At 34.9% G+C, this 21,157-nt stretch overlaps 1 protein-coding gene across 4 annotated transcripts in view; it reads right to left on the minus strand.

Moving 5' to 3' along the window:
• Positions 1 to 21,157, minus strand: part of LOC120422037 (1-phosphatidylinositol 4,5-bisphosphate phosphodiesterase classes I and II) — a 213,518-nt gene that overhangs the window by 177,535 nt on the left and 14,826 nt on the right. For all 4 annotated transcript variants that reach the window (XM_052708639.1, XM_052708638.1, XM_052708637.1 and 1 more), the window contains exon 3: positions 8,944 to 9,613. In XM_052708639.1, the coding sequence (XP_052564599.1) occupies positions 8,944 to 9,114 (171 nt within the window). In that variant the 5' untranslated portion in view covers positions 9,115 to 9,613. The remainder of the gene's footprint in view (positions 1 to 8,943; positions 9,614 to 21,157) is intronic.

A 21,157-nucleotide genomic window follows, 5' to 3' on the forward strand; every position in this document is an offset into this window, starting at 1 on the left:
GAAAAAAATGATAAAAGGCAAAAAAAAAAATTGGGAACTTTTTATTTAACTTTTTGTCACTAAAACTTGATTTGCAAAAAAACACTATTTTTAATTTTTTTATTTTTTGATATGTTTTAGAGGACATCAAATGCCAACTTTTCAGGAATTTCCAGGTTGTGCAAAAAATCTTTTTGTGAGTTATGAACTTTTGAACTTTGTTGATACGACCCTTAGTTGCTGAGATATTGCCATGCAAAGGTTTAAAAACAGGAAAATTGAAGTTTTCTAAGTCCCACCCAAACAACACACCATTTTCTAATGTCGATATCTCAGCAACTAATGGTCCAATTTTCAATAATAAAATATGAAACATACGTGAAATTTTCCGATCCTTTTGAAAAAAAAAATATTTTCAAATTTTTTAAACCAAGATTAGCATTTTAAAATGGCGTAGTCCTGAATGTTTGACACTTTTTAAATGGGTAATTCTCTACCAACTCACACGAAATCGGGAAAAGTTGCCCCGACCCCTCTTCGATTTGCGTGAAACTTTGTCCTAAGGGGTAACTTTTGTCCCTGATCACGAATCCGAGGTCCGTTTTTTGATATCTCGTGACGGAGGGGCGGTACGACCCCTTCCATTTTTGAACATGCGAAAAAAGAGGTTTTCAATAATTTGCAGCCTGAAACGGTGATGAGATAGAAATTTGGTGTCAAAGGGACTTTTATGTAAAATTAGACGCCCGATTTGATGGCGTACTCAGAATTCCGAAAAAACGTATTTTTCATCGAAAAAAACACTAAAAAAGTTTTAAAAATCCTCCCATTTTCCGTTACTCGACTGTAAAAAATTTTGGAACATGTCATTTTATGGGAAATTTAATGTACTTTTCGAATCTACATTGTCCCAGAAGGGTCATTTTTTCATTTAGAACAAAATTTTTCATTTTAAAATTTCGTGTTTTTTCTAACTTTGCAGGGTTATTTTTTAGAGTGTTTTAATGTTCTACAAAGTTGTAGAGCAGACAATTACAAAAATTTTGATATATAGACATAAGGGGTTTGCTTATAAACATCACAAGTTATCGCGATTTTACGAAAAAAAGTTTTGAAAAAGTTACTTTTTGCGTTTCTCTTTGTTTCGTCGTCCGTGTCTGTCGCGGGTGACCATGAACGGCCATGATCGATGACGACCAACTTTTTCAAAACTTTTTTTCGTAAAATCGCGATAACTCGTGATTTTTATAAGCAAACCCCTTATGTCTATATATCAAAATTTTTGTAATTGTCTGCTCTACAGCTTTGTAGAACATTAAAACACTCTAAAAAATAACCCTGCAAAGTTAGAAAAAACACGAAATTTTAAAATGAAAAATTTTGTTCTAAATGAAAAAATGACCCTTCTGGGACAATGTAGATTCGAAAAGTACATTAAATTTCCCATAAAATGACATGTTCCAAAATTTTTTACAGTCGAGTAACGGAAAATGGAAGGATTTTTAAAACTTTTTTAGTGTTTTTTTCGATGAAAAATACGTTTTTTCGGAATTCTGAGTACGCCATCAAATCGGCCGTCTAATTTTACATAAAAGTCCCTTTGACACCAAATTTCTATCTCATCACCGTTTTAGGCTGCAAATTATTGAAAAACACCTCTTTTTTCGCATGTTCGAAAATGGAAGGGGTCGTACCGCCCCTCCGTCACGAGATATCAAAAAACGGACCTCGGATTCGTGATCAGGGACAAAAGTTACCCCTTAGGACAAAGTTTCACGCAAATCGAAGAGGGGTCGGGGCAACTGCTGTGTGAGTTGGCGGAGAATTACCCAAATGTTATTCTACGTTTAAAAAAATTGAAAATATTTTTTTCGAACCGATCGGAAAATTTCACGAATGTTTCATATTATAACATTGAAAATCGGACCATTAGTTGCTGAGATATCGACATTAGAAAATGGTGTGTTGTTTGGGTGGGACTTAGAAAACTTCAATTTTTCTGTTTTTAAACCTTTGCATGGCAATATCTCAGCAACTAAGGGTCGTATCAACAAAGTTCAAAAGTGCAAAATATAGAGAATTTTCTCAGTTTATCAAAAATATTTTTTTCAAAAGTGGGCAAACATGTGCATTAATTTAAAAAAAAGAAAAACTTGGACTATTTTCAAAAAAGTCACCTAAAAATGGATTTAACTTGAAAACGGTGAACTTTATCAAAAATTTACTAAAGTACTTTTTGATTGCAAATTTGATTTTACATCAAAAAACGAAGTTAAAAAAAATTTGCGACCAATTTTTCGATTTTTTGAAAAAAATAGTATTAATTCAAAAATTCATAACTTGCTCAAAGATTTTTTGCACAACCTGGAAATTTCTGAAAAGTTGGCATTTGATGTCCTCTAAAACATATAAAAAAATTAAAAAAAAATAAAATAGTGTTTTTTTTTTGCAAATCAAGTTTTAGTGAAAAAGTTAAATAAAAAATCACCAAATTTTTTTTACCGTGTATCATTTTTTTCCAGTGTAGTTCATATCCATACCTACAACTTTGCCCAAGAGACCAAATCGATCAAAAAATTCCTTCAAAAGATACAGATTTTTGAATTTTCATACATCTTTTTTGTATGGCCAGCTGCCAAATTTGTATAGAAAATTATATGGACAAACTAATGATGCAAAATGGTTTCTTTGGGCATACCGAAGGCACCAAAAAAGTTTCAGTCGGATTAAAAAATACAAAAATTAAAATTTAAGAAAAAAGACCGATTTTGTAGAGAATTGCTCAATTCAAATCCTATCAAAGTCACCCCGGTTTACGGTACTACTGTTTATATGAATTGCTAGAGGCTTTTGACTGAATAACGATTCATGTGAATCGAAAACGAAACAATTTCCCGGAAAAACTGTTCCGATGCACTCGATCATTAAAAAAAGGTACAACGAAACCAGATATTCTGTCAGCTCCGGAACCACAAACAGCCCCCGACGGGCAGGTCCTGCTCGTGTTACAAGTTGAAAAATTGATTACATCTGCCACTGCTTCTGCACGCAAATCGCTTCAAGTGTGGCAACGTTTTAATGCTTCGATTGCGCTGCAGTGCTGCGAAAAAGTGCGGTTAATTGAAGCGCGAAATCAGGCCCGGTTGGCTGCGGTTACGGAAGCAGTGACAACGCAAACCTGCGGTCTCCGGGGTTTTATTTTCCTTGTGGTCGATTCCTCGGGACACGTGATGTGGTTACCTTCGACGAGGTGCACAACGGTTCAAGCAATGCAATTCGAAGAAATTCAAATTCACGTGTTTCACGAACCTAGCAATTTGAAATCTCCAAAACAGTGCCCACGTGGATTATGGATAGCCCCTTCTCAGTTGATAAGTACGAGATTTAAAAAAAAGAGTATTGTAATGCATTGACCTATCCAAACACTGCACTGCACCCAACCTATCCCCTAACTGACCTACTTTCCGGCCCGGAAGGCAAAACAATCTTCTCGTGTGCGAAGATCCAGCAAAGATTGCAATTTGCTCACGCTCTGAAAGCCATCGGCGCACAAAAGTAAGCTTCCCAACATAGCTTTCAATGGAATTCTGCCCATAAACATTCGACAACAAAAGCCACCACTATCATGCAAATGAAGAGGCTTTCCGCTTCCAACTAATCGTCGTTATGTCCCTTCTGGTGATGCTGGCTGCCCGACCGCTTCCAGCTGTCATCACTGACCATAGACGGAGAAGGGCCCCCTTCAACAGCAAAGGACCCTACCGAAAAGCAGACGGATCAATCGGGCTCCCCCCGGACTCCCGCCTCCCCTTTCACTCGCTTTGGGATAAGAGATTTGTTGTGCCAACAAAGCCGTGGGAAAAAAAGTACGAACACAAGAAAGCCCCTCAAATCTGGTCCTGGAAGTACAAAAAAAGGATACACACAACACCAGGCAGGAGCTTCTTTGAAGTGGGACACCAGCCTCCATGGACCGTCCTCCACAATGGAAACTTCCATGGTCGGCATTTTCCTTTGGCAGAGGATGATGATGGAAAAGAAGAGTGCTTCTCGTCTCTGTTCTCTGCTTATGGGCCAAGTTTTCCCCGCACAGCACACAGCACAAAGTAGGTATATTGCTAAATTTAGATCTTTTCAAGCTTGGAAAGTGGGAAACGAGTGGGCTTTCGAAAGCTATTTTAAGATGATTTGGATGGAGGGGTTTGGGGGAGGAAGGCGGCGGCCTTCGTGACCTCATCTCTGCCTGCAGTGGCCTAGAATTACAGATATTTGGTCGATGGGGGAAGGATTAAATCGAGTGTACACACCAGTGGTAGTACACTTGAGTGGATTCGAAGGGATAAAGTTTAGATTGAGAAATTTGTTTTCGCACTTGGTGCGTAGATTACGCACGGTAAAGTGGGGTAACTTTGAGCATTTTTTTTTTGACTAGCCTTGAAGGAATCCTAATTGAATTTTGGAAAAGTTCCTCGTTGTAAAGAAAAATTCATCGATTTCCTTTTTTGTTTTTTTGCAATTAAAAAATACAATTGGGTACTAAAGCTCTATGCAAATTTTTATGTAGAACGGTAAAAAACACGATTAAAACCAGTTCTGATCGCTTTTTTTTCATTTTAATGCAAAAAAAATTATTGACAAGACAACGTTTTTTCGATGGATCAACTATGGTCCCTTTGGAACGAGCTGTCAAATAGGACCTTTTCTGTCAAGAAAGACCGCGAGGTTCATTTTTCAAAATTGATTTAATAATCCATTTTAAAACTTTTGTGGTCGGGTACATTGTACTCAGAAAAATAAGCTTTATCGTTGTGAACAATGATATCACAAATTTAAGCTTAATTTTGGGACCCAATTATCTGCAAAATCTGCCGATTCTAGGTATTTTAACTTTTGTATTTTTTTCAATTTAGCTGGAACATCATTGTGGAATTTGTTCGCCCATAACAGGCTCCAAACAACTTTAGCAGATCGATGGCTCTGTGCTCTTTTGTAATAAGCTTGCTGGTTTTCCTATCTAAAACCCGGATTTTATTTTTCAAAAAATCATATCTCAGAATCCTGTTAATGAATTCCTCCCATTTTTAAGTATGTTACGTAAAATTTCAAGAAATCCGATATAAATATTTCCAAGAACAGGCTCTTTGGTCCAGACACCATAAAAATGGCATTATAAAGTTGTAAACGACCTTTTCAAATATCAGGTTAGATTTTTGTAATTTCGCACTATTTTTCTTTAAAAGGCCATCTAATCACCTTTCATTTGTTAATAAGACAGCTGAAATCGGTTGAAATGGCGGGGAGTTATGATTTTTTGAAAAATGTAGTTATTGCGAAAATCGACGAAAATTACATCTTTTTGAACCACCCTAACACGGCGTAGGTCACCCTAATGGCCAAACAAAAAAAATGCGGGTCTAATTATTTCGGCTAAGGAACCCTAAGAAAAATTTGGAGCCCGATCCAAGCACTTTTTTCCGTGCTGTTTTCATGGGGAATTGCTGACAGGAAATTTTTAAATTTTTAATTTGGAGTAAAATTTTCATTTTTTTCCAAAAAAAACATGAAAATAAACAAATTTGGAAAATAGATTTATTGTGAAAAAAAAATAAGAAATCGGCAAAAAAAGTTTTCTCAGTGTCCAATCCAATCCAATCCAAATCCAATTTTCTTACGGTTTGGTCTGCGCGGTGCGCTTCCATCCAAATATACCCATAAGTGAGATTCTCATTAGAAATTAAATGATCTACAACTTTGTACAACATTACAAAGCTGTAAAACTTGGTCCTTAAAAGTTATTAGCTACTTAAAAATGTCATTTTTACATGAAAAACATTTTACAGTCATGCCCCGGTTATGATTCGTGCAGCTGCCTCGGTTATGCACGGCCCAGTGCTTAACTGAAGCACAGAGCTTATGGAATTCCAGCTACATGGGAGACATTGGTTATAATCCAAAGAAAAATCATCCAAACTTCAAAAAATTTTAGTGTTTTGGAATTGGGATGATGTCTGCTATCAATTGCATTACATGATTTTTTTACAAAAATACGCATATTTCCTGTATTTTAAAAATGCTATGTTTCGGGATTATTCCATACATTTCGATAGTTATAGATTTTTTTTAAATACTCAAAATTTTCACAAAACTACGCATTTTCGGAAAAAAAACAAAACAAAAACAGGTTTACAATAGAAATATCAAATGATCAAGATTTTTTCATACAATTCGAAAGTAATAACACATTTTTTGAAAATACTTCAATTTTCACAAAATTACGTATTTTTTAAAAAAATACTGAAAATTTCAGTATTTTACAATAGGGGTATCAAATGATAGGAAATTTTACATTGATTTCGATATTTCTCAGAAGTTGTGTATTTTCGAAATTACCGATGATTTGATACTCATATTGTAAAACTCGAAAATTTTGAGTATTTTTTCGAAAATACGTATTTTATTGGAAATTAATTGATAATTTAACAAAATATATTATTACTATCGAAATGTATGACAAATTTCCAATCGTTATGTAATAGTAGTTTATGCAACAAGTTGCAAAAAGAGGATTTTTTCAGCACGAGTCGTACATTTATCCAACGAGGTTCACCGAGTTGGATAAATACGAAGAGTGCTGAAAAAATCAAGTTTTGCAACGAGTTCCATACAACATTTTTTGCAATTCCGAAATTCACCCATTGAGTGAAATTTTAAGTCAAATTTCCATGTATTTTGTCAATAAATTGTTTAAATCAAAAAAATTTTGAAAAGTGTTACTTATCGAAACAAGTGCTGAAAAGTTCAACTTTTCAGCACCCATTTCAGTGCTGAAAAGTAGAACTTTTCTGCATTTATTTTGAAAAGTGTTGCTATTCGATTCTGTTATTTTTGGTACAGAATAGTAGACTATTTCGTCGTTCAAGAATGACAGAAAAAGTTAGTAGTTTCACGACGGAATTGCAAAAAAAAACTTTTTTTTATTTATTCGAAAAAACGTAATTTTGTGAAAATTTTGAGTATTTCACAAAATATATTATTACTAACGAAATATACGAAAACATTCTAATCATTTGATACCTATGGTGTAAAAAACTTAAAATATCAGTATTTTTCGAAATTACGTAATTTTGTGAAAATTTTGAGTGTTTCACAAAAATATAATTAATACCGTCAGTGGGAGTGACTATGGGTCAAAAAACGATACACCTCTCGAAACGAAACGAAACTATTGGCACTACGCCCCCCGGGGCATGGCCTTCCTCTAACGTGGGATTTCTGCTCCAGCGCCTCTGACGAGACAGGAGAAACCGGGACCGACGTTTTACTTCACCATCCGATAGAAGCTCAGTGGATAAGGAGGGAATCGAACCCGCGTCTCATAGCATCATCGGGATCGGCAGCCGAAGCCGCTACCCCTGCGCCACGAGACCCACCTCTCGTAAGTTTTAAATAACAAACACAATTTAAATAACATCGAAAATCTTTTATCGTAGAATTGTTATAAGATAGTTTGTTTGTTTGTTTGTTTATATTTATTCCGAACTTAAGAAATACATCTTATCTGTCCACGCCGTGACTAAAATTTTCACAAAATATGGTGTAATTTGATGGAATCTACCTTAAATGGCAATCGTTTGAAAATTGACCCAAGCTCACCCCTTAGAGGGGGTGACATTGGGTCAGATGAAACTAAAATGTACTCAAATACAAAGATACGGTAAGAACAAGTCATCCAACAGTGTTTCTCATGCTAAAATGTTTGAATTAGAGATTTTCAAACATTTGGGTACTTTTGGATCAATTCCAACAGAAAGTTTAAAATGTTGATTTTTCGAGAGGTCATTTTAGGCCAAAAAAGTGCCTCAACTTTAAACAGTTGCAAAAATGACAGGATTTGTCCTAGGAACGAGATTTTTTCAGCAAAGTCATCTTAAGATGTCTTTGACCCAATTTCACCTCCCAGACCCAATGTCACCCCACTTACGCTATCGGAATGTATGAAAATATTCCGCTCATTTGATACCCATACAGCAAAAACAATAATGTTAAGTATTTTTTCGGAAAAAATGCATTTTCACAGGAAATATTCGTATTTTTGTGAAAATTTTCGTGTGCTTATAATTGCAAAATGGATAGCTGACATCATCCCGATTCTAAAACACTATAATTGTTTAATGTTTGGATGATTTTTCATAGGATTACAGCTAATGTCTCCCATATAGCTCTGTCACAGTGCATCAGTTATGCACGCCCCGGTTTTACATCCCCCATATGCGGTGCTAAACCGAGGCATGACTGTATTCACCAACTTCAGGCTCGGATATCAATGGGTTAATCTCAACCAATTTCGCTAAAAATTTGCAAGACGCTTAAAATAACCCAAAAATCCGTTTTCCGCTTGTGGAGCAGGGGGTAATTTTTACTGAGCGGGGTACTTAGTGTTCCATTTTTCTCTAAAAGGTCCTTATTACCTACAACTATGCCTAAGACACCAAATCAATTAGATCAGATCTTCCAAAGGAAACAAATTTTAGAATATTAACGTACCATTGTTGTATGATTAACTGAAAATTATATGGAGCCTGGTACGGGCGAACTTATGACACCAAATTGCATTTCTGTTCATGAGGAGGGCTCCAAAAAATTTTTTTAGTCTTTTAAATATTCGAAAAATAAAAAAAACTAAGCCCTAATCATAACGTACACCTTTGCAGAAGACACCAAATCAGAAAATCTCTTCTGAAAAAAACGAATATTTCAAATTCGATTCGATTCGATATATTTCGAATAAATCAAGCAAAGAAACCTCTAACCAAGCACATACTCAAATACACACTCACACTCATTCCTCGTAACCATTCCCGATTGAGGCCCCGCCTCGCCGTAACTTCCCGCAATAAATCAATTAAAGAACATGAAACGCAGAAGAGCCCATCGAGAAGGTCATCCATCGCCCTTCACACTCACCTCATCCCACTTGAGAAACTTTTCGCCATCCTGGAGCGCCTTTGGCACCTCGATCGTGCCCAGCTTGACGGCCGTCGTCGACTGGCCGCCGGTGTTCCGCGGGGACTGCTGGTTCTGGGCCGGCTGCGTCTTGCCGTCCGCACTCAACGTTGCTACCGCCGAGGAGGCCATCGTTCCGGGAGCTTTTTTCCTCCTCCTCCTTTCCTCTTCTACGCTATCAATTTCACTCAATTAAAGCTTCTTCTTCGCCACCCCCTGGGGCGGTCCACGTGGGGTGTGCAGGCCGTTTAATGGCGCCTCGTTTTCACGTGATTTGCACTGCTTCACGTGCTGCTGATGGTGGTGAGGAACACAAAATTCAATAATTCATACCATTTAGCGCGGCAAGGCGGCTTGGCGGCCTTGGAAGCTTTTCCGACAGGACATTATCAATTTTTCATTTCCTCTTTTCTTCCTCTTTTAACACAATAGAATTCATTTTTAATTATTATACTCGGTGAAGCGTGCCCACGAACACCCCCACAAACACACTCGTTCACACACGCGACCAGCCTGTAATATATTGTTGCAAGGTCCAATAAACGGTGTTTTCCTTTCCAGAAGAAGGAAGCTTTTAATTATTTCCAAAGCTTTCCGTGTTTTGTGTGCGCCGTCGACCACAAGTTGAGATCTGAAAGGAAGAAAGATACCAGGGTCCATGTTAGTGAACAGTTTGTGGGGTACGTTGTTGATGGTAGGAGGGAGAGGATAAATTACGACGGTCGAACAGGTAAGCTTGTAATTACCACCCTCAATGGGTGTGTGTGTTTATGTGGGGGAAAGGAAGTTGGGTTTTGAGGAGTCCCGTGGTGGTTTGATCGATGGTATCCTACTTTAATTGCAATTTTTAGAAATAGCTGCAAGGTAAAAATGGCACTGAGGGGGGGAAAGAAAAAGAAAAAATAACTTGGGAACGCGCTATTCTGGGAATATTGGCAATAAGAAGAAAATGGGAGCTATTTATAGGGGAGGATAAAATAAAACCTCATTTCAACGATTGACTAGCGTGTCGACAGGATGCGGTCAACAATAGAGGCGATTCATGAATCAGAAGATTTATTTTTGACGCAAAGCAACCTAAACTATTGGAAAATAAATGGTTGATTGGACGATTGTTGTACCTTAGAGCGCTTACATGTCGTACACAATTAATAGAATTTTAACTGGTTTTTGATCAAATTTCAATAATTGATTCCATAGAAAAAGTTTTACATACTAGATATAATCTTAAAGCAAATTGATTTTAAAACTTTTTATCGCGATTTTTTTTTTCATTTGGATAACTCGAATATTTTTTTAAATAATCATTAGAACCATTTTTCAATTTATTTGTTAAGTTTTTAAAGCTAGAAATCGGATAATTAGTTGATAACCATTAACTAGGGATAATCTAGACTACAAACTGAACAGGGACATCAGAAAAGAAAGCTTTTTTTTAATCTTGTTAAAAACAGTTAACCTTCTGATACCCATTTTTTCAATTTTTTTCTCTCTTGGTTAGGACTTCATTATGAGCAAATTTTATTCAACGAAAAACATTACTTTTTTTTCTATGTTTTTTTTGTTTGTTTAATTATTAGTATTTAATTTTCCATTTATCTTGATTAGTTACTTTTTTGTTTCTGATAGTATTTCGCTTATTATACTACCTCTTATCATTACCTTTTGCCTTTCTAATTATTCACATGTTTACAGCCACTTTTTAATTTTTTTGCTTCATTTTCATATTTTCTGCCCTTAAACGATACCATTGTCTATCACATGTTTGATGGAAATGTTTGTAAATAAAAACAGGTAAAGGTGACCCCAGAAGATTAGTCTAATTTTAAATCCTACAATTTTCTAAAACTGAAATAGTTCATATTTGCAATGCCTTTCAAAAATCAAAAATCAGATGCAAATTGGAAGTTTTGACGAATTTTTAGGTTGAAGGTTAAAATCGAAAATTTATATGTACTTTCGTGTGATTCGGATTTTTAATCAACTTCATTTATTTATCCAATGTGATTCAAATTGAATATTTGTTGCAAAAAAAAAAATATTTTTAATAGTATTTTTTGTATGACTAACACTTAGAGAAAATCTTTTTTCATGTAAGCCAAAAAAAAAATAAAGAAAAGAAGCGGAAACAATGAAAGTGACACCATTAAATATTTAATATTGTATAGTTTGATGTTTCACAACAATTTCACATTATCTCTTATCTCCATTTAAGTCACTACCGAAAAATCGAAAAAAAACAGTATGAATAGAGACGTGTACTAACTTTGTTGAGCGGTATTTTTTTACCAAAAACAATCCAAAAAATCAAACCATTTTGAACAAAATATGATACCTAAGGAATATGTTATAAAATGATAAATTTTATTTTAAATAAAAATTGCACTAGCAGATACAATATCCAAGCATTTGAACAAACAGGGACAAACTTTCGTTATTGAAATACGCAACTTTTGGTACCCTAACATGTATAGGTAATTAAAATTTTCAAGTTATCGTTTTTTTTTGCCGTTTTCGTCATTTTCCCATTTTTGCGCGTGGCGCGTCGAAAACCCCAGTTTTTATTTCATAAAAATCGTATCTCAGAAAAAGGATAAAAGGTCAGAATCAGGTAAAAATATTTTCAGACATAGGCTCTTTGGTCCCGAGACCTTCAAAACAGTATTTTATGTTTTCATACGACCTTTTCAAATGTTAAGCTAGATTTTTGAAACTTCTTACTATTATCAGTCAGTGAAATATTTCGATGTGAATTTTGAGCTCCATTTTCAAAATAAAAAAAATAAATGTTCAAAAAATTGCTAAAAACATAATTTACAAATGCAAAAAAATAGGAACTCAAAAATTAGATTTGAAGTATGTATCCGCATTACACTTAAAATATTAATCAAGTATAAAAATCTGACTAATATTATAATGTTAAATACCGAAAACCTGTAATCTAAACAGTTAACGATTCCGTAGTAAATTTTTAATAAGAGGAAACTTTAAATGTTATCCCACTCTTACTCAACGTGAACTGCCACTAGATCAAGTGGAATAGACAGTTTGTTTACATCCAAGGTTTCGCCCTTTTGAAATGTTTCTACGGAATTTCATTGTTTTTCTTGGAATTATTAAAATTCAATAAAACTTTTTTCAAACCATAATTAAATATATTTATTGAAAAATATATTTACACAAAAAATAAATTCAGTTGACAAGGAGAATACAAATAAACATATTATCTTTTCTTTGACTTTTTACTATTTATTTAGAAATGTGTACCCCAACTACTTCGAACTCATAATTCATCCAATATCGAGACAGTTGAATGACCATTACTCGTGTCAAAACAAATTCCCAATAATGATCCCGTGTCTTTCGCTTTTCGTACACACATCAAACAAACCATGTAGAGAAAGAATGCTCGGTCGCGGGCGCTGCTGCCGCTTGCGAAAAAAAAACATCCAAGAATTAATCAATCTTTCCAAAGCAAACGCGCCCAATTCATCAACCCATCAATCACATTCCCCGTACGTATCTGTCTATAGTAGACAGCAGGCACAGTCGAACCCCCGTAACTGGTGCCAATTTAGGGCCTGCCTGCCAGTCCATAATACTAGGCCAGGTAGACGGGCACTTACTCTATACTCTGACACTCTGGGTATGCCCAATTTTGGCGGTTGATTTATTTGTAACAGCTGCAAACCAGACCGCGGCGGCGATCCTAAGCCGTCAACTCATGAATCATAGACTGAGAGAGGCTGGTCCACTGGTCAGTTTGAGAGGGTAGGTGGTTTGGGGGGAGGCAGAAGATTTTCCCACGAAAATTACTCTGACGTGGAAGGCGGTTGTAGTGATGACGGTTGGTGGAGGTGGTTCTTAGTGTCGGCGACTTGTAGTAGGTAGCTTCTAATAGTGTGTTTTCAATGTATAAGGTAGCAAATCAAAGTCAAAGATGGTTGTAACTTGCTGACAGCTGAGGTTTTAGCTTTTGATTGGTGGTGTTACAATTCTGAGATATTTTTAAAATTGAGTATTTCAATCGTTTTTTTTTTTTTGTATCTTATCAGTTTATTTCAATTCTCGCTTACTTAAACAAATGGTCCAATCTACATAGAAAAAAGAAGCGATGGTCTTTTTTGGAAAAGTAATCTAAAATTCAAAGTTATTTTATCTCTTTTGGTTTAGTTTGGTACACAGCTAAAAAAGTAGTAATCCAGCTGCGTGTAAAAGGCCTGGGTGTAAAATAAATATTGCATTATTTTATGTAATTTTATGTGATTTTACACCCTGAAATATGTAGCCCATCAGTATGGGAAACCTACTTGACCGAAATGTCAAGCTCATATATGCGTTTATCCTTACAGCTTTTCATCGGTCGGATGGCCGAGTGGGCTAAGGCGCCAGTCCTTACTGTTGGTGCTGGGTTTGAATCCCATCGATTGCAACTTTTTTTTTGTGTTTGCAAAAATTGTACATGCAGTGTGTAATATTAAATGTTTATTTTGACGAAGGTGATGTGCATGCTTCTGCATGCGATTTTACCATCGGATTTTTTGCTGTGTAGTCAGCAGAACGAATACCAAAAATACAAAATATATGTGTTGTTCCAATAACCAAACACTGCTAAAGCTGGCAAATAGTAGACAAATAAAGTATATGTCAAGATTTGAATCCTTTTATCAGTCTCTTTTATATTAAACGAAAAATCTTTTCAAAACTCAAAATTTTGATAAACAGAAGGTTGTCACTCAATAAACCAGAAGTCATGAACAAAATTAATGGTTTTAAGATCAAAAGAAAACGAATGCATGACAAAAGGTCGAAAGACCTAAGGTCGAATTGACAAAAGTTCGAATTCCAAAAGGTCGAATGCCAAAAGGTCGAATGGACAAAAAGTCGATTTTTTTCAAATATCGACATAAACTTTGAAAAAAAAATTGCATGAGCCATAATTGAAAACTTACAAAATATTTTATAAGAACCGCTCATATTTGAAAGAATGGATCATAGACTTTACGACAGTCAAGAACAGGTTTTTAAAAATAAAATAAAAACCAAACAAAAATTTTTAGAAAGTGAATTTTTTGAAAGACCTGCTCATATTTGAAAGAATGGAAAAACTCACAAAAACATTACGACAGTCATGAATAGGTTATTTAATAAAAATAAATAGAAAAGTATTATAAAAGTCAATCTTTAAAATAAAACTGTTCAGGTTTGAAAGAATGGAAAAACACAAAATGTTATTACAATCAAGAATAGATTGTTTAAAAAAAAAAATTAGCTTCCATAATATTTGAGAAGTCGAATTTTTTTCAAAGGACTGCTCATGTTTGAAAGAATGGAAAAACTCACAAAAATATTACGACAAAAAAGAAAAGGTTGTTTTTAAAAATAAAATTAAAACTTATTTTAGAACTTTTTTAGCGAACTGCTCATATTTAAAAGAATTGAAAAATTCACAAAAAACGACAGTCGAGAAAAGGTTGTTTTAAAAAACGTAAAACATATTTTAGAAGTCAAACTTTTTTTTGAAAGAACTGTTTATGTTTTAAATATAGAAAAACTCATAAAAAATGACAATCAAGAATAGATTTTTTTTTAAATTAAAGTAAACTTCCAAAATATTTTAGAAGTTGAACTTTTTTTCAAAAAACTGCTCATATTTGAAAGAATGGATTTTCATTTATTCACATTCGACCTTTTGTTTTTCGACGTTTTGTCCACTTTCGACCTTTTGTCCACTTTCGACCTTTTGTCCATTCGACCTAATGTCTTTCGATCTTTTGGCTTTCGACCTTTTGTCCATTCGACCATATGTCCTTCGACCTTTTGTCGCACATCCAAAAAAATCTATGTCAACAATAAATGATAAATTATAACATGTCGAAAAAAAATGTTCAAAATTTATTCAATAAAAATAAATTTGGTGTTTAGTAGAGGGTGATTAATAAGCGATGACGTGTCCTCCAACTTCATCACTCTTTGAAGCTTATTAAATAACAAAGTTTGCTCAAATCTTGTTGAAGTCCTGTTGACCTTTTCATAGGCTCTCAAGTTTGCACCTTAAATAATGGCAATTCAATTAATTGCCCATGCGGACTATTTTCCGGAAAGTCCAAAAATAAGCTAATAATTAAATCTCTTTTCCAAGCGGATCAACCAAGTAACTTCCTCTAGCAATCAGTGCTCCCAGAAGGACCAGTTTGTCGCTGTAAACAAATCTCCAGAAATCTCCGAAGAAATTTAATTAAATCCTTTAATATTCTTTGTTGGCCCCAAAAATTCGGACTTTCCTCACCTCCTTCTCCTCCTCAAGAAAGCACATCGAGCTTTTGTGTGAGAATTTTATCTACCCCCTCTACCATGTAACAACAAACTTTCGGAACCCGGAATTGTGTCTGCTGGTGGTAGTTCCTGGCGGTGGTGGAAGAAGGACCTAAACCAAAGATAAGACCGTCGTCCCCGTTGCCAAAAATGGCCAGCCTGCCTGATAATGGGGCACTATACACAGTCAGGCAGTCGGGCCAATTTGGACGTTCCTTGAATAGCTGCTCCTCGGCATGGGCCAAAGGAAGTTGATTTAGCTGCTGCTCCGTTGTCGTTAGTGTGTATATTTAAGGAAACTCGTTGCTTTCACCCCGAACTGGGGCTGTGTTTGTGTGTGTTTCGGTAGATGAGTGCCAATAAAGAACCACAGCCCATCCAACGCCCAGTCCAGCAGGGCAAATCCTTGAATTGTTCAGGCAGCAGCTTCCCAAATGGCCTCTTCAACGAGATTGGAATCTTGTTCACAGGATAAATTATTCCATCTCATTAAACCATTTTTGCTGGCCGCACCCGGATGATGAACGATAACGCCCCGGTTAAGTTTGCTTAACTTTGAGGAGTTACTCTCGTGGGGGTTAAAGATTTTCAAACCACAAAATTTAACGCCTTGAAGCTAGTTTAATTTTTAACTTTAAATAAATTTTGTCGACCCCCCACCCTAAGCCAGTTAACGGTTAAAGTCCAAAAAGCTCACCACCGCCTACACTCAAAGTTTTTAATTTCCGTTTTTCCTTTGTTCCTTGAGCAGCTTTTTTTTATTGCGCTTTGTGGACCCGACACTTGGACGATGGCGACGTCATCTCGGCTGCTGTAGGAATCCTGATGGAAATTCCCTGTGCTCCAGTTTGGCAGGCAGCAGAATGACGCACACGTGATCGGGATGGAAGATGAGAGCTTTACCTAGCCAATTACAATTCAATTGTGCTCGGGGTAAAGTTTAGTTGGGGAAGACGGGTCAACCGTCACGATGAACATCCCAATCAAGGAATACTTTAGAGCAACTTTTGGTAGTATTCTTCTGTGTGTTTTTGTATTGGGGTAATTCTCTACCAACTCACACAACAGTTGCCCCGACCTCCCTTTCCGATTTGCGTGAAACTTCTTCCTAACTTTTGTCCCTGATCACGAATCCGAGGTCCGTTTTTAGATATCTCGTGACGGAGGGGAGGTACGACCCCTTTCATTTTTAAACATGCTAAAAAGAAGTGTTTTCAATAATTTGTAGCCTGAAACAGTGATGAGATAGAAATTTGGTGTCAAAGGGACTTTTATGCAAAATTTTACGCCCGATTTAACGGCGTACGCAAAATTCCGAAAAAAACGTGTTTTTCATCGAAATAACGCTACTTTTAAAAAAAAACTCTGCCATTTCCGTTACTTAACTGTAATTTTTTTTGGAACATGTTATTTTAAGGGAAATTTAATGTACTTTTTGAATCTAACAACCTTTTCAAAACATTTTTTCGTAACATCGCGATAGCTCGTGATGTTTATAAGCAAACCTCTATATTTCCATATCAAAATTTTTGTAACTGTCTGCTCTACAACTTTGTAGAACATTGTTACACTCTAAAAAAAACTTGCAAAGTTAGAAGAAACACAAAATTTAAAAATGACAAATTCCGTTCTAAATGAAAAAATGACCCTTCTGGGTCAATGTAGATTCGAAAAGTACAATAAATTTCCCTTAAAATGACATGTTCCAAAAAAATTACAGTTGAGTAATGGTAAATGGCCGAGTTTTAAAACTTTTTAAGTGTTTTTTTTATGCAAAATACGTTTTTTTTTCGGAATTTTGAGTACGCTATCAAATCGGGCGTCCAATTATACATAACATGAAATTTTATTTAAGTAGTAGGAGTCTTATTGGAAAATACTCCCAAAATGATTTATCCTTAGATTTTTCATTAGTTGCTCATGAAAAAAAGCATTGAAAAGCATTTGAATAAAAAAAAGTTGTTTTGATTATTTTTTGGTTTTGATGATTTCAATAAATTCAAACCCATTTGATTGTAAGCTATTTTGAACAAAACTGTTGGAAAATTGTAATTTCCTATTTTTAAATATTTAAATGAAGAAAATGCCCAATAAATACCTGTAATTATGAAGAAAAAAACTCTAACTGATAAAAGCTTCTTTTTTTAATATTAAATTGCAATAAAGTGATATTTTTTTTAAACAATACTTTAAATTTGGCCCGCAAGCTAATGTGAGCTTTAAATTTGACCCGCCATTCGAAAACTTTGGGTACCAATGTGATAAATGCTAATATAATACTTCAATAATTGTAATGATGATAATATGTTGCTAAAACATAAAAATGATATAAAATTTTAATGAAGCTCATAGATTTTTTTTATTAGAACGATAAAAATAACCAAATGGGTAGTGTTCATTGTGGGAAAAGGAATGAAATCCAGAAATTTTGGAGAGTGTATATTTTTTTTTGTCCCGCCCATGTGGATCAATCTGACCGCGCACTGGACTCACAATCCAGAGGTCGCCGGTTCGAGTCCTGCGGCGGGCGCTCTAAAATTCTTTGTGTAAATATGGGTATTCGGCGCCGTCGCTCCGTGCCATACTTTCAAACACTTAGGAGCCCAGGGCGGCGAAGTCCTTGTAGATCAGGGGTGCTCAAAGTTTTTGAAGGCCGGGCCAAATTTGAAGCTCAAATGAGCTTGCGGGCCAAATTTACAAAAAAAGGTTGTTAAAAAAATAAATTACGTTATTTTAATGTAAATGATCCGACATTTCTGTTATTTAAAAAAAATCTTTTCAAAATAATAGAAACCACAAAATAACGAGTTTCAATCGGTACTGTTGTTTCTGGTATTTGAAAAAAAAAGTTCTTAGCCTAATGTACTTGTGTTTTCAAAAAAAAAATAAATGTTTTGTTTTTATATTTCGAAAATTGTGGTGACATTACATGTTGAACAATTCTTCTATAAATTAAGTGTAGCTAATGAAAAATCGTTGAGATCCAGAATTTCAACATTTCAATAAAAAAAATTAGGAAAATGTTTTAAGCTTCCGTATAGTTAACCTGCAATCATTATTAAAAAAAGAAAAGAAAAGCGAAACAACATTTATTTATTTCATCAAAAATTCACTAACATTCAAATTATTTTTAATAAACCCAAACATGCTCAAATGATTTAAAATGCAAAGGAATGCATATTTAATTAATTTCAGCTGAATGCTCTTAAATTTCATTTTTTAAGTTTTTTGAAAATATATTTTTGCTCCTGGTTTTTCGAGTCAATTTTTTAATAATGGTGAAGGGGTGGGTTGATCGACGAAAGCTTTGTAAAATATTTGCTGCAAACTTGATCCTCCGATTTCCACATTTTGTCAGTTGATAGTCAATCAGATTCGTTATCTAACTGTAATGAGTTCGAATCCCTAAGGAAGTGCAATGTAAGTTTGAGGGTGGCTTGCAAATTATTAAAGAAAACTTTGATTTTTGCAACTATTACAGAATTCTACCTAAGCCAAACTTGAACGTCTTTTTGATATTTCTAAAAGTGTTTGATGAAAGTTTTGACGACATTTACTTGTTTCACTCACATTGAAACGTGTGAAATTGTTTTAATTATAAAATATTTTGAACATATTATTTGTATCCTGAAGTGGGGATCAAAATATTGATAAATCATAAGTTTTTTTTACTAACAAAAAAAATAAAAAAAGATAAGCATATAAAAGCATAAAATAAACCATAATTTTGAAAAAGTATAAAATCACTTTACAAGTGGTCATCGGGCCATTTTACATGATCATTCAAAATGGGTCCGCGGGCCATAAAATATCACCTCGCGGGCCACGTTTGGCCCACGGGCCATACTTTGAGCACCCCTGTTGTAGATAAAAAGGAAGACACTAGTGGTAGGTACTAGCAATGGTGGCCGACAGCTATAAAGTCAACTTCGTTTTTTTCGTATATTTTTTATCAAATTTGGGCAAATTCTACTTGTATTGATCCAAAATGTATGCTTTTTGCGAACTTTTCCTGCAATCTGTTCTGTACAAAGCGATTAATTCGAAAATGTTTTAAAATGTAATGGTGTTATATCGGAGAATTAAACCCATTTTCGCCACACTAAACTTTAAAATCTATTGTCTTCACTTTGGCAGTTAGCTTGCTCACTTTTTTTTAGCCAGACTTGAAATAGTCAAAAACACTTAATGAAGCTTTAATTCATGATAAAAAATTTTGGGAAGCTATTGGGTAATAAATAGCATTACAATTTAATATTCCGGGCAACATATTGCTTAATTTTGACGACAAATTGGATTTTTATTATGATTCGTAAATTGGAGGTTAAATATTGATCAAAATTTAATTGAAAGTCGCTCAAGACATACTTAATAGAAATTCGATCGATGCGTACATGAATCTATCGATTTTCAGGGACTTTTCTAAAGGAAATCCTACAAAATTGAAAAAAAAATCTTCAAAAAAAGTATATCTATAAAGATGTGTAAATTTATCTCTTTTCCAGTGTTATTCAATTTTTTAAATCTAAATTTCGATAATATTACATCATAACAGAAGTAATATTAAACCTTGGAATTTTACAACTGTAAAATTCTATTTTTTTCTGTGTGAGGATGCGATTGATATTTCAATAAAAGAAAAAAATCATGTATATTATGACATCATTGTTTAACATGTTTTTCAACAATTTTAAGCCATGAGTAAAAATAATCTTATTTGCTTAGAAATTTGTCATGCTGAAAATGCTACATTTTTCGAGCTGAATAAGAAAAATTTATGAAACGGACATATTTTGCAAAAAAAAACTTGAGCAGTTTTACTGTGATTTTATGAATATAATGTCTTAGTAATTGAATGGAACATTTGATTGGGTATAACGTAAGTTTTACTTCCCATGACTAAAAAATTATAATAATTTTTTATGGTAGACTAAATAATCCTTCAAACCATCTTTGTGGTATTCCTCCCGAAACCAAACCAAAAACCCAAATCGGTTTAATCTGTTGCATTGAATGTTTCATTCATCACCCCATAGATCGCTTCCGCCAATTTTACACCCACAACTACAACCAGTGACCTAGATTTGTCTTATCTAAAGCAGAAAAAAATACACAAACACATACACAGCGCCAACACCCAATCTTACAATCCCACAATTCCCACTCCCTAACCGTACACAAAATAAGAAATAAAATTCCCGAGCAAATCAGCGACAGAACCATCAACAACAGAAAGAAAATTGCGATCCACCAAGTTTGAGAATCGCGCTTGCACCCGCCAACCCCATTCAAAGCATCAGCAACAGAAAAAGGAAAAAAAAAGAAATCGCCGGAAAAGCGCCCCGATGGAGAGAGGAAGCACAGATGAAAAATCAATTTCCCACAGCGCGAGCTTTGTCCCGCTTCCTTGCTTGCTTTCGAGATAGTCTGGGCGCTGCGGTTCTTCCGGGTTTTTCGTTTTTCCCTCAGCTCAACTTTCACTTCGTTCGCCCAAGGAAAGTTCCTTTGGGGAGAATTATTGAGCTGCGGCGGGGGGTGGCGTTGGGGGTGGTTTTTGGGTTTGGCTGCTGCTAGACAAGGCTCTTTCCGAGGAATATAGCGTAAAAATGGTGGCAAGCAATTCGAGTCACGTGAGTTGATAGGGAAAATATTCCAGCTGTCGTGGAAAGTTTTTCGAGCGGATTGTGGCGCGTGGAGAACGAAATATTTGTGCATTTCATCGAGGACTTTATGTTATACTTTAGTTCTGGTAATATTTAGGAAACACATTGAATTTTTCAATGATTTTTTAAACAAAAACATTTTTTCTAAGATGACACTTTCACAAGTTGGTTGATACATGAGCACGACAGCAAAAAGA

This window comes from Culex pipiens, chromosome 2, assembly GCF_016801865.2.
Source record: "Culex pipiens pallens isolate TS chromosome 2, TS_CPP_V2, whole genome shotgun sequence".
In the NCBI taxonomy this organism is placed as follows: domain Eukaryota; kingdom Metazoa; phylum Arthropoda; class Insecta; order Diptera; family Culicidae; genus Culex; species Culex pipiens.